Source organism: Triturus cristatus, chromosome 4_1 (assembly GCF_964204655.1).
Source record: "Triturus cristatus chromosome 4_1, aTriCri1.1, whole genome shotgun sequence".
Lineage (NCBI taxonomy): Eukaryota > Metazoa > Chordata > Amphibia > Caudata > Salamandridae > Triturus > Triturus cristatus.
Genome location: NC_140585.1, coordinates 1164750907 through 1164763673, shown reverse-complemented (window position 1 = coordinate 1164763673; position 12767 = coordinate 1164750907). Strand labels below are relative to the sequence as shown.

The 12767-nt window shown below is 43.5% G+C and overlaps 1 protein-coding gene across 2 annotated transcripts in view; it reads left to right on the top strand.

Annotated features, from left to right (window-relative positions):
- Positions 1 to 12767, top strand: part of AKAP8 (A-kinase anchoring protein 8) — a 797769-nt gene that overhangs the window by 256926 nt on the left and 528076 nt on the right. For both annotated transcript variants that reach the window (XM_085654332.1, XM_085654333.1), the window contains exons 6-7: positions 6332 to 6473; positions 9591 to 9634. In XM_085654332.1, coding sequence (XP_085510458.1) covers positions 6332 to 6473; positions 9591 to 9634 — 186 coding nt within the window. The remainder of the gene's footprint in view (positions 1 to 6331; positions 6474 to 9590; positions 9635 to 12767) is intronic.

The window sequence follows — 12767 nt, the reverse complement described above, 5'->3', positions numbered from 1 at the left end:
ACCTGAGGGCCATCCAAAGACCCCTAGTGCCCTTGGTACCAGACTTTGCTTAGCTCAAAAAGGACACATTTTTTATCTCTGGCAACCACGAATATGGCGGCTCTCAGATTACTGAAGAAGTAGAAACATTCAGACTAAGACCCAGTATACCTGGGGTAGAAGCCAAGACTAGATTCTGTGATAGTGTCAGCGATCTGGAAGAAACACTCTTCTGAACCAGAAACTTCAGTGCTTTCAGAGAGAATAAAACTAATTGACGCTGAAGGGATGTTAAGTGCGTGCTCTGTGGCAATGATCTTTAAACCTGTTAGTGCCTTAGCCTTACTAGTACGTTTTGATAGAGCTTTATTGCAATATCCAGTTGCTTTTGTAGGAGATCTACCATGAGACTGGAGACAATATTTCTTGGAAACACTGCAGGAGTGTCAGTTGGTTTCCAATCAAGTGATTGTTTGTTTGGCCTTTGACTTGACAGAAGTAGTTGTTGCAGAGTTTTGCCATTGCATTTCTCTCCAGCATGCTTCCTGGTACCACCAAACATTTCTGTCTGAAGACAGGCACACAATTAAATCCTGAATCTCCCTTCAGTACTTCAGTTCTCTTTGGATCTCATGCTGGTGATGAGATATACAACAAACAAATGATGGACGGAATGCTGACAATGCAGACATTCTCCCCCAGTCAAGAGATCTGGGTTAAATCCATCGTTCTTTTGCCCACTACGCCACCCCAGTTTAGACATGGCCATATGCAAATCAGTCTTGACCCTGTGCCTCATGGGAACAGTCCAGCCCGAACTGCCAAGCCATGTCTTCCCTGGACCGGAATCAAGCATCCTAGGACCGGTTTCTGGCTATCAGCCATCATCAGCCAGGATAGCTTGACTCCAGTGGCGTAGTGAGCACGGGTCCCACGTCTGGGAATACCCATCCCACTTAGGGCGAAAAGCGTTACAACAAACAAATGATGGACGGAATGCTGACAATGCAGACATTCTCCCCCAGTCAAGAGATCTGGGTTAAATCCATCGTTCTTTTGCCCACTACGCCACCCCAGTTTAGACATGGCCATATGCAAATCAGTCTTGACCCTGTGCCTCATGGGAACAGTCTAGCCCGAACTGCCAAGCCATGTCTTCCCTGGACCGGAATCAAGCATCCTAGGACCGGTTTCTGGCTATCAGCCGTCATCAGCCAGGATAGCTTGACTCCAGTGGCGTAGTGAGCACGGGTCCCACGTCTGGGAATACCCATCCCACTTAGGGCGAAAAGCGTTACAACAAACAAATGATGGACGGAATGCTGACAATGCAGACATTCTCCCCCAGTCAAGAGATCTGGGTTAAATCCATCGTTCTTTTGCCCACTACGCCACCCCAGTTTAGACATGGCCATATGCAAATCAGTCTTGACCCTGTGCCTCATGGGAACAGTCCAGCCCGAACTGCCAAGCCATGTCTTCCCTGGACCGGAATCAAGCATCCTAGGACCGGTTTCTGGCTATCAGCCAGGATAGCTTGACTCCAGTGGTGTAGTGAGCACGGGTCCCACGTCTGGGAATACCCATCCCACTTAGGGCGAAAAGCGTTACAAAAAACAAATGATGGACGGAATGCTGACAATGCAGACATTCTCCCCCAGTCAAGAGATCTGGGTTAAATCCATCGTTCTTTTGCCCACTACGCCACCCCAGTTTAGACATGGCCATATGCAAATCAGTCTTGACCCTGTGCCTCATGGGAACAGTCCAGCCCGAACTGCCAAGCCATGTCTTCCCTGGACCGGAATCAAGATGAGATATAACGCATGAAGAAAAAGCTTGAAACTTTGAAGATGGTGGGACTGAAGGAAAAGAAGAGATTTCGTAGATCTCAGTACTGCCACCGAAATCACTGATACCAACAGATACAGAGGGTTCAATCCCCTCACTGGTCCTACCACCAATAATTATAAAAACAACCGAAACAGCCCTCATACTAAAGATATCTACCGAGAGGTAGATCAAGCTTGATAAAATCAGTGTCTACACCTGTGCAAGTTCTCTACTATCTAGGAGCAACAGTAAACTCAGAAAAGGGACATTATGTTTGCCATTTTGCAGCAGTGTCTTCAGCTAACACCTTCTCCTACAGCATGTTGAGTCTCCGCTATGTTGGGATCAATGACCTTATACATCTGTCATATACCCAGTGCCTGTCTCCATATTGGACCTCTCAAACAATTTAGGAAGATCAGCGGGTTCAGTGGAAAAGCAACTATGGAGACATATTGACCCGATCAGCAGAGGCCAGGGAACCTCTCAAACAGTTTTGAAAAAGATCATACTCTTCTGAAAATAATTATTTTTCATGAGGACCTGACTTGATGCCTGTGGACATTTGCTGTGCTTTATAAATCCTGCTCACATCAAATCAAACCATTGTAACAGCTGCATCCCTGATGGGACTGGGAGTGCAAGTATAAGATTTGATTGTGGTCGGAGAAACTACAACTATATTATATAAATGTCCTGGAGTTGAAAGCGGTACATCTATCCCTGAAGACTTTCACCATTCATAACAATGAAGACACTTCTGATCCAGGCAGACAATATGAGCATAATGTGCTACCCAAATAAGCAGTGCAGAGCCAGATCTCTGGAGGATCAAACAATTTGGGACTGGCTCATAGCAAGGACGTTCTTTATCCAAGCAGTAAACCTTCCAGGTCTCCAAAATTGTCAAGCAGACTTCGTAACCAGATACTACACTGACAATCACAAAATGCCCTATCTTTGCCTTGAGTGTATGAGAGCCAGGTTCTATAAGCAGTACCTTTTCAATGAATTGTTCCAACAGATTTCTTTACTCCTTCGTTCGACACCACTATTGCCATCACTGTTGATAAAGCTGAGACATTCCAGTGCCATGATGATACTCAGTGGCTGAGACAGTGGTAGTTCCAGAATTACTTCACCTTTCAGTGAGACTGGACAAGAAACTGCTGCACAGACCATATTTGCTAAAAGGAAAATACTTCACCCCAATGTATAGTCCTTGAATTTGCCAGCATGTCTCTGAAATAATGGTATATTGTCATCTAAACGAGCCTTGGGATTGTCTGAATAGTCTCAGGGAATCTAAACGTCCCTCTACCAGAATTTTCTTTGCCTTTAAAGAGATTTATAATACGATGTTTCCAAAATAATAACTGAAATACTTGTCAAGGAGATGTGAGTATTCTTTATCTTCTATCTTCTAGGATCTGTTTCCCTCCATTCAAGTCCATGTGGCTGCTGTTGCTGCATGCAGAAAAGGGCCTACCTAGACAGTGTTCTTCAAAATACCATTAATAAAACACATTCTGGAGGGTTTAAAGAAAACATTTACCTCCAGACGGCGGCCTTCTCCCCCATAGAACTTAATTTGCTTCTCTCCAAAATAATCATTCCTCCTTTTGAGACTATCCATGTTAGGTTCTGTTGATTTGTGTAGTGCACTAATCACCCAAGAGGATATCCAGGGGTTTGGGCGGGTGTGTGGTCCCCAAGGTGCTTATACGAAGAGCCAGGTCTTCAGCTTTTTGCGGAACTCAAGAAATGAGGAGAAGGCTCTGATGTGTTGAGGGAGGTTGTTCCATGTTTTGGGTATGATGTAAGAGAATGACTGCCTCCAGTTTTGTTCATGCAGATGGAGGGAGTGGTTGCAAATGAGAGTGAGGCAAATCGTAGTTGTCTGTTGGGTTGGTGAAAGTGTGTGCAGCTGTTTAGGTATTCTGGTCTTGTAATGTGTAGGGCTCTGTATGTGTGTGTGAGAAGTTTGAATTGGCTGTGCTTGTGAATGGGGAGCCAGTTAAGTTTCCTGAGGTGCGGTGTGATGTCTGTGCAACATGGGAGGTTTAGTATGATTCTTGCAGTGATGTTCTGGATGGTCTGGAGTCTGTGTAGGAATTGGTTGGATATTCCATTGTAGAGAGTGTTGTAGTCCAGCATGCTGGTAATTAAGTGCTTGTGTGACAGTCCGTCTGGTGTTCTGAAGCAGCAATTTGAAGATGTTTCGCAGCATGCATAGAATGTGGAAGCAGGAGGTGCACACTGCGTTGACTTGAGCCATCATGTTGAGCTTGTCGTTTAGGATGATCCCTACATTTCTTGCGTGGTCTGTGGGTGTGGGTATTAGTCCTAGCTTTGACAACCACAAGGTGGAGTCTCATAGGGTGGTCTTGTTGATAAAAAACAGTTCTTATGTCTTGTCGGTGTTGAGCTTCAGGCAGTTAGTTTGCATCCAGCATGCAACCATGGTCATGCAGTTGGTAAAGTTGGTTCTGATGTTTGTCTTGTTCGTCAGGGAGAGAATGAGTTGGGTGTCATCAGCATAGGAGATGATGGTGATGTCTTGTGATCAGATGATGTTAGCGAGCTGTGTCATGTGTATGTTGAAAAAGGTGGGGCTGAGGGACGATCCCTGTGGGACTCTACGGATCAGTTTTTTGGTCTCTGATGTGAAGGGTGGCATCTTAACCCTTTGGGTTCTTTCTGTGAGAAAGGAACAGATCCATTTGAGAGTGGATCCTTTCATGCCAATCTTGTGGAGTCTTTTGAAGAGGGTGTTATTGGAGACCATCTCAAAGACCTTGGAGAAGTCGAGTAGTATGAGGACTGCTGTTTCTCCTCAGTCAAGGATGATTTGAATGTCGTCGGTGGCCTAGATGAGTATATAAGGCCTAATTGCTCCATTTTTCCTATAAGACAGCCATCAAGATTAGTGAATTTTAGGTTTTGTCTGCAGTGCAACTCCAATCTTCCCTCAATAATAGTCTTTTGGTGGCCACATCCTAACTTTCTACCTATGCTCATTTCTGACTTTCACATAAACCAAACAATATCTCCCTCAGTATTTCTTATAATACTTATACCCCAGTATAAAAATCATTTCACTCACTTGATGTAAGGAGAGTTTTAAGATTCTATTTAGAGAGGACTAAAGATATTTGTAAAAATAATGAACTTTTTTCAGTTATGGGCCTCTCCTTACTGAATGTTTATTTCCAAATAGGCTGTTGCTATATGGATGGTCTCTTGAGCAGTGTGCATTACACTAAATAACATTTGAAAAAGGCCATAGACTACACACAACTAGCAAAGATTCACCGTCAACAAGCACACTTTCACTGATGCTGGTGCCACCATCTACGAAGCAATTTTCACCATATGTGTTTAAAATGGAAGATTTACAGCTGTTGACTGCTTGCTCTTTGGTGACTTAACCAATGGCAGAAGTGCTTAGACAGCCATTTCTTTTGAAATGCCTACAGTAAATGTTTCAGTGGTGTTGTCATCTTTGGTAGTTTCCCCCATTACTTTTGGTTATGCTACTCCAGTCGTTACGAGTCTCCATGGTGCTGTTCGGCCTCTTGCAAAGTTATTTCAATATCCTACTTCAGGTCAGGAGGGAGAAGATCAAGAGGAAGAGCCTGACCTGGATCAGATTGTCTAATGTATCCAAAAAATGCTGGATGGAATACTTGAATTAATCTCAGCTACTTGGAATCACTCAGGACCGCATCCTAGTCCTTCATTATTTTGCACACTATGCCACCTCTGTTTGGGCCCAGCCATATGCAAATCAGTCTTGACCCTGCTCTGATGGGAACAGTCCAGCATGAATTTCCAGACAGGCTCGGGTGTGCCCTGACGTGGGTCCTGTACACCATGTGTCACTGGAAACCAGCTGTTCCTTGCTGATGAGCCCTAACCCTTATTTCTTGGCTGCATTTCTATACTTCCCTTATCCTACCAGCTGAAAGACCACTTGCTCTGCTGCCCCTACTGGTATTTATTGCAGAAACAATCCTCCCTGCCCATTTCTCTCATCCTCTAACCGGCTGCGTCTCCCTCTAGCTTTGCTTGATTTGAAGATGAGGTTAATTTTAAAGGATAATGTGTTAAGTTTGAAAGTATCATTTTTAAGTTCTAACTGTTTTTACTGATATGTGCAGGATTTATGGGATTGTAGTGTGTTTGTGGACAGGGGACTGTTTATTTTTTTGTATTCCATGGTTAAGATCGTTTGACATCCCAGAGTAATTTGTTTTTCTGAGCTTTTTGGTAATCCTGTTTCATGCACAATATTGACTGCTTATGATTTATTGGGCACTGATCATGGGTCTTTGAGACTCTAGAACAAAAACATGACATTTCTTCTCAGTGGCTGATGGTTAACTTTTGTGCACTACTGCAGCATGTTTTCTAATCCTTTGCACAATATTTTGATCAAGCCATTGTTGGTAAATCCAAGAACGGAGAGTTATAACCAATTGCTTACCTGCTGCCTGCTTCTGTATTTTGTTTGTAGGCAAAGCGAAGGGTATTCCGCATCCGTGGGGCAGGACGTTCAGATTTTGAACAAGGCCAGAAGCGGAAGCTCAATTCAGGTGGTGGTGAACCAGAGAACAAAGTGTTCAAAACTGATTTTGAAGGTGCTGATTCAGATACTGGTAGGTACAAGTTATTTACACCAGCCTTCTTATAGGTCCCAATTAATTGAGGATATTTTGAATACCATTGTAGATGTGACTGTTCCTACTGCAGAAAGGAAAATAATTTCTAACTTTAAAATGCACATGAGAATGTCTCCTGCTATCTCTGTCCATTGCCAGGCAGTCTTTCCGCTTTACCTTTCTTCTTCCTTTTATGAGTTCTCTTTTCTTTGGTATGCCACATTCGCAAAGCGATTTTAAGTTGAAGAACTTCAAAGGGCCCATAACTTTGTGCCAAGCAAAGTAGTTGATGAACCAATGGGCCAATCACAGATATCCATTGTTGTAGCGTTATTAAAGGGCATAAACACTTAATATATCTCCACCAGTGTACAGGATACCGGATTCTCACATGTGGATGGAAAAATAAGTGATCATAATTGTGAAATACAGATTTTAAAAATAGAAATTACTGAAATTTGAAATGTTGGTTAGTAAAATATTAGTTATGTAAATATTGTCCTTACTGGACGTCATCATTTTTGTACCTTTTAACAATTTTATGTTTAAAATATTAACATTCTAAGATTGTCGCATTAGTCTTAGCATCAAGACTTTGAGCTAGACTTAGGCTTAAGGTTAACATTGGGTCAGGTTCGGGGCGTCAATTTTTTGAATTAGTCCAACAGTCAGGCCACAGGGCTAAGATTAATGTAATGGTTAGTTTTAGGCTTAAGGTCAGGACCAAGTTTAAGCATAGTGTTTGTTTTCAGCTTAGGCTCCAGGGTAGCCATAGTGTTGTGCCGTGTGACACAAGTAATCACTGGTAGCCAAGTAGAGTACATAAGTAACTTTATTCAGTAGCTGGTCCAAGCTGCTCAGTCCATCTCTAACTGTCATTCCTCACTCACACAGACACCCAACATTCCCTGCATCACTGAATTTCCGAACATTCTATCAGTAAACACACACACTGGCTGAGCAGCAGGAAGATTGATAAACTACAAGATATAAGTAAACTATGCAGGGCATAACACATCCCCCTCCTTTTAAAATGAAAAACGAAAATTGCAAATACAGGTAAAGATTAAGAGAAAAAATATACACAAGAAAAATTACAAATGCAATAAACAGTTCAAAACCCAGGGATGTGCAATTATGTAAACATCACAAGAGGGTCAGAGCCATTTGAAACAGAAAGAATGGATAGCTTACAACCAATAAATTGAGTAAAATAACCCATCCTCTCCCAACACAATAAAATGAAAAAACTTTGCTGCGAATGGCAATGGGCAAAAAACACACCCCGCCACTCCGATCCCTACTGCAAGGGAACAAATGAGAAGCTAGGATTCCTCATGTAAGGAAACCTACGTACGTTGCGAAGATGGGGCTTAAAAACCATCTTTCACCCCTCATATGAGGTACAAACACTTGGGACTGTGACCCATAAAGTCCTCCCTCCTGTAAGAGTCTAAGACTTTAACCATGAATATGGGACGTTAAGCCATGAAAAAACACACTGTGTAGGGGAACCGTAATAATGAACCAAAAACCAACCCAGTGTAAGGGTTAAATGTAATGTTAATTGGAGAAGTCCCAATAAACATACTCCCGTGTTAGGGTTACCAAATCGAACAACTGTAAATGGCAACCGTACCCATGAACCCACCCCTGTGAAGGGGCCGCGGGTAACGCTTTATGAGAAAGGGACTCGTACCCAAACCCATGGCCATCCGTCATGTAAAGGAGAATGTAGTGCAGCTAGCCACCAAGGACAAGACTAGAACGTCCCTTGAACAAGAAAACCTAAATGTGGAAGCTGGAAACATAAGTTGTGAACATGTAACTATTCATACATAGATTCACGTAAGGTAAACTCTACATACAAAGGACAGAACACTCACAGAAGGAATATGTAAAACAAGTGACCCCGCCGGTGAGCGACCTCTCACCTGAGTTGCACAAGAGTTCCCTGTGCTCACAACATAGCTAAAACACCAATATGCTGTAAATGACGGCTTCTTGTAACACTATGACCATTAACAATGACGAGCAAAGCTGACATTAATCATGCTGTAACACAAAATTAATTAGACAGGCTCACTACATATAGCGATCACAGCGAGTCCCAGGAAACTGGCATGAGTAACACTGTCAGCCAGTAAATCCAGAAAAAGATAGCACATGTTACCGCCGTCATCCAGTAAAGCCAGAGAAAGATAGCACATGTTACCGCCAAAACAATGTGCAGTCGAAAGTCATTACCGAGATAAATCCAACAGCAAGGGAAAACAGTAATAGAAGACTCCAAGTACATCCAGATGGTATACAAGTACATCAGATAGGTAGTCCAGGTAAACAGGTGATGATGATGTAGGTTAGCTTGTATTCAACCCTTAGTCCATGTAACAGCAACCCCACAAGGAGCAGCCTGTCTGCTGCTCAGCCCATCTCTAACTGTCATTCCTCACTCACACAGACATCCAACATTCCGTGCATCACTGAATTCCCAACATTCTACAGTAAACACACACACTGGCTGAGCAGCAGGAAGATTGATGAACTACAAGATATAAGTAAACTATGCAGGGCATAACACATAGGTTTAGATGTAAGGTTAAAATTAAGCTTAGGTTTAGTGTTTCAGTGAACGTTAACTTAAGCTTGGATGTAGTGTTGACTAATTTATTTGACCTTTTGCCAGTGTTTATGCATTTTAGACTTACTTTTTTAAAATCATAGTCGTACCCCGTAATGATTTAAAGTATTTACATTTTGATGTTTTGTTTTCAAGTATATTTGTGTTCGGCATATGTAGCTGGATGTTAAACCTTACAATACAGTGTAGATTGTCCCGATTTTCCAGAATCGAGCATGGAGGTTTTTTCAGCTGCTAGGGTTTGAAAAGGTTTCTCATTTGAAGGCATTTGTACCTTTAATGTATTGGCTTTTTCACATGAAAATGTAGGTTCTAAAATTGTTCCAAGCTCTATTGTTAGAGATAATACCATGTCTGAGAACTAGGATTACAAACCTGTACCTTTTCCTTCTTTGCCAAAGGAAATGGCTCCCATCAAACTCGCCACAGTTTATAGTACTGCTGAAATTGATTTTTTCCCATTTATTTTGCAGATGATCCTTCAGGAGAAGACAAACATATTGAAGGAGATACAGCTGTAAGTAGATTGACCATTGTCAAGATTGTCACAAGTGGTTTCCTCTTGCATGGATCCACCTTAAATCAGATAATGCACTGGAACACGATGTCTATCTGTTTCTCATCACAAGGTGCACGTTTACTTAACAATATGGAAATTATCACAAGATCTTCTTGATGCATTTATTTTCCAGCATTTTTGGTTTCCATATTGATGGAGTCAAAATTGCCCTGACTAAAAACTTGGATACGCTCATGACGTTATAACTGGCATCAATAGCATCAGAGTTCCCATGTGCTATTCTGCCTTGCAAGTGTTTTTTTTCAAGTATTGGTGCTTTATTAAACCTTTAATGCAGTGGTCTTCAAACTTTTTAATTCCGCCCCTCCGTGTGCAAAAAAATAAAATAAAAATTGGACCCCCCCCCCTCCCAGAATTTATAAACATTACAAATAAGTTATGTTATCCCTTTTAATAATGCGACCAAATACATGATTGTGAAACGTACTACTCTGGTCAGCCAGGCCTTACTCCACAGTGTGATAATCCGAAATGGGGAGACTGGGGGGGGGGGGTTTGACTCCTGCTCCTATCCAGGATATGAATGACAAAATATGTTGGTGATGGCCCATTACAGAGTGGCCTACTGATGTTCATTTATTTTCAGTTAAAACAAAGCATTGTTCTGATGGATACATCTGCCAGTGGATTCCTCACCTTGTGACTATCCCCTGCGCCAGCAAAATTCGGAATGTTGCTGGCGCAGGGGATATTCACAAGGTGAGGAATCCACAGGCAGATACTGTATCCACCAGAAAAAGCGTTACCGAAGGTAAGTAACTTGTTCTTCTCCGCATGATGCATCTCTTGGCCAAAGTCTGATGCCCTCATTGGTATCAATTAAAGCCCCCCAGGGGGGCAAGCCCCCCGTTTGAAGGCCTCTGCTGTAATACAGCTAGACTGTCATTCTTCTGTTTTTGCGGGGCTTGACCAGAGCAAAATAGTCCCATTTCCTGTTGTTTTAATAGAATATTTTGTTTCTAAGTTGACACATTTTAGCGAATAGTTAAATTGTTTATTTCTCCGGAATAGGATCATCTTTGAAAAAGAAAAAACATTTTAAAATAAAAAGCCTTTATTTTTATTTTTCAATATATGAAAAGTAATTGTCCCATAAGAATGAAAGACTGCATTGCCTGTTAAAGATATCCTGAGAGCTCCTCTGCAGCAGTATGCGATGAATTGACAGTGAAGGCCAATTGTCTTTTCTGCTGTGTGAAGACAAATGCTTGTTACTATGCTAACGAACAAGTTACTTACCTTCGGTAACGATATATCTGTAAGAAACATTAGTTAGTTAGATTCCTCACCTTAGTTCTTATTGTTTCCGCACCAGTAAGCGCCGATCCAGGAAGAGCATACCCTTTAGTAATTTTTTGACTAAACTTTTTGAACTCTTTTGGTTTGGTTCTCATCGACTCGACTCTGGTGCCGGTAGGGATGCCTGGCTTTAAAGCTTGTGACTCCTGTCACCGACTGATGTCGGTTACGGACCACCACCACCGGTGCCTTTACTGCCTGGGGGCCGACCACGATGCTGAGTCGTGCCCCGACTGCCGGGCCTTGACTTCGAAGGCTAGGCGTGAGCGGTCCAGCAAGCTACTCGAGCTCCGGCAGTCGGCTCCGCGCCGTTCACGGTCCCGGTCGAGGAGAAGGTCGAGGGACCGGTCGCGGAGCCGCAGCCATCGCCACCACTCGTCAGGTTCCAAGTCTTCGGGTAAGTCGAAGCATAGTAAGAAATCCAAGAAGCGACATCGCTCTTCGGGTTCCCCTCGCCAGTCGCGCGACTCGGTCGAAGGTTCGGGTGGTACCACCCACGCGGTTCCGTCGGAGTTGCAGGAGTCGCGTCCGTCACCATAGCCGCCGGTCCCTGGGACAGGCGCGACTCCGGAGATCAGTGCCTTCCTCGTGGCCATGAGGAGCCTGGCTCGCCGTTGACGCCTGCCGGCGCACCTTCGGGCCCCGCAGGCTCGACCTGGAGGCCTAGCGAGCCGGCGGCTCTGGCCCCGGCACCGTCGTCGACTCCGGTCCCGACGCCGCAGGCCCCTGCGGGATCCAGGCCTGAAACCCGACGAGTGGTGGTGATGGCTTGCCATGAGCTCATTGCCTTCACAGTTAACTACAATAGTTGCCTCTCCCACCAAGGTCAGCCTCTCTGCTTATTTGAGCACTGTTGACACCTCTTGTAGTTTCATGGGGACCAAGCACCCCCCCATGGGGATGAACAAGGAAAAAGACTCCTAGTCAGAGATAATGCTCTTCTCTCGGCCCGCAGTTCGAACATCAGAGTAAACATCGCCATTCCATGATCTCTAGGAGACCTGCTGGCAGCGACGTGGCAAGTACCACGGCTGATAGTCCTAAAATCCCCTTATGCTTCTCTAATCCCCTACCAGACAGTCCCTTACCCTTTATATCACTCTTGTGGATTCCTGCTTTCTCCCTTTGTGATGGTTTTTCGGTTTTTCTCTTCCTCCCTCTTTCAGCTTTTTTGTGTTTTTCTCACTCTTGCTATCAGCAAATGTTTGATCAGAAAAAATAAGTGCTGCTCCCTATAAATAAGTGCTTGTGACCACACCAGTAACCACCGAATGAAATTAAGCGCTGGACCTTTTACTCTTAGACTTTCTCCAGGAACTTGGACATCATCTAAGTCCTCTTATTCATTTTCTAAATCAAGAGTAGGAAGACAGCCTCCAACTTTAAAGGATTCACCACCAGCCAGAATTGCACACATCGATGATCTGCTTATTTTCCAGGAAGTGCTAATCAGGGGCACCAACAAATGTAATGTTCCTTTGCCTTCTTCTTCAACAACTACTTCAATCATATTTGAAACATTGCACCAACATTCATCATTGAACCCACTCCTTCCTCTAGTTTCAGGTCTACTTGAACTGGCATTGGGACTACTTTTGGTTCCTGTTTGGATAAAGGCAGCTCCAGCTCATCTCCAGGAAAAGTGCTGATATCATGAGGTGGCCCCCATGGTTCCTTGGGTCAGACCCCACCCCACCCCTTGAGGCTTGTTTATCATCTCTGCAATAATGAAGAGTCATGTAACTGCACAGTCTTCTACTGTTCTACTTGC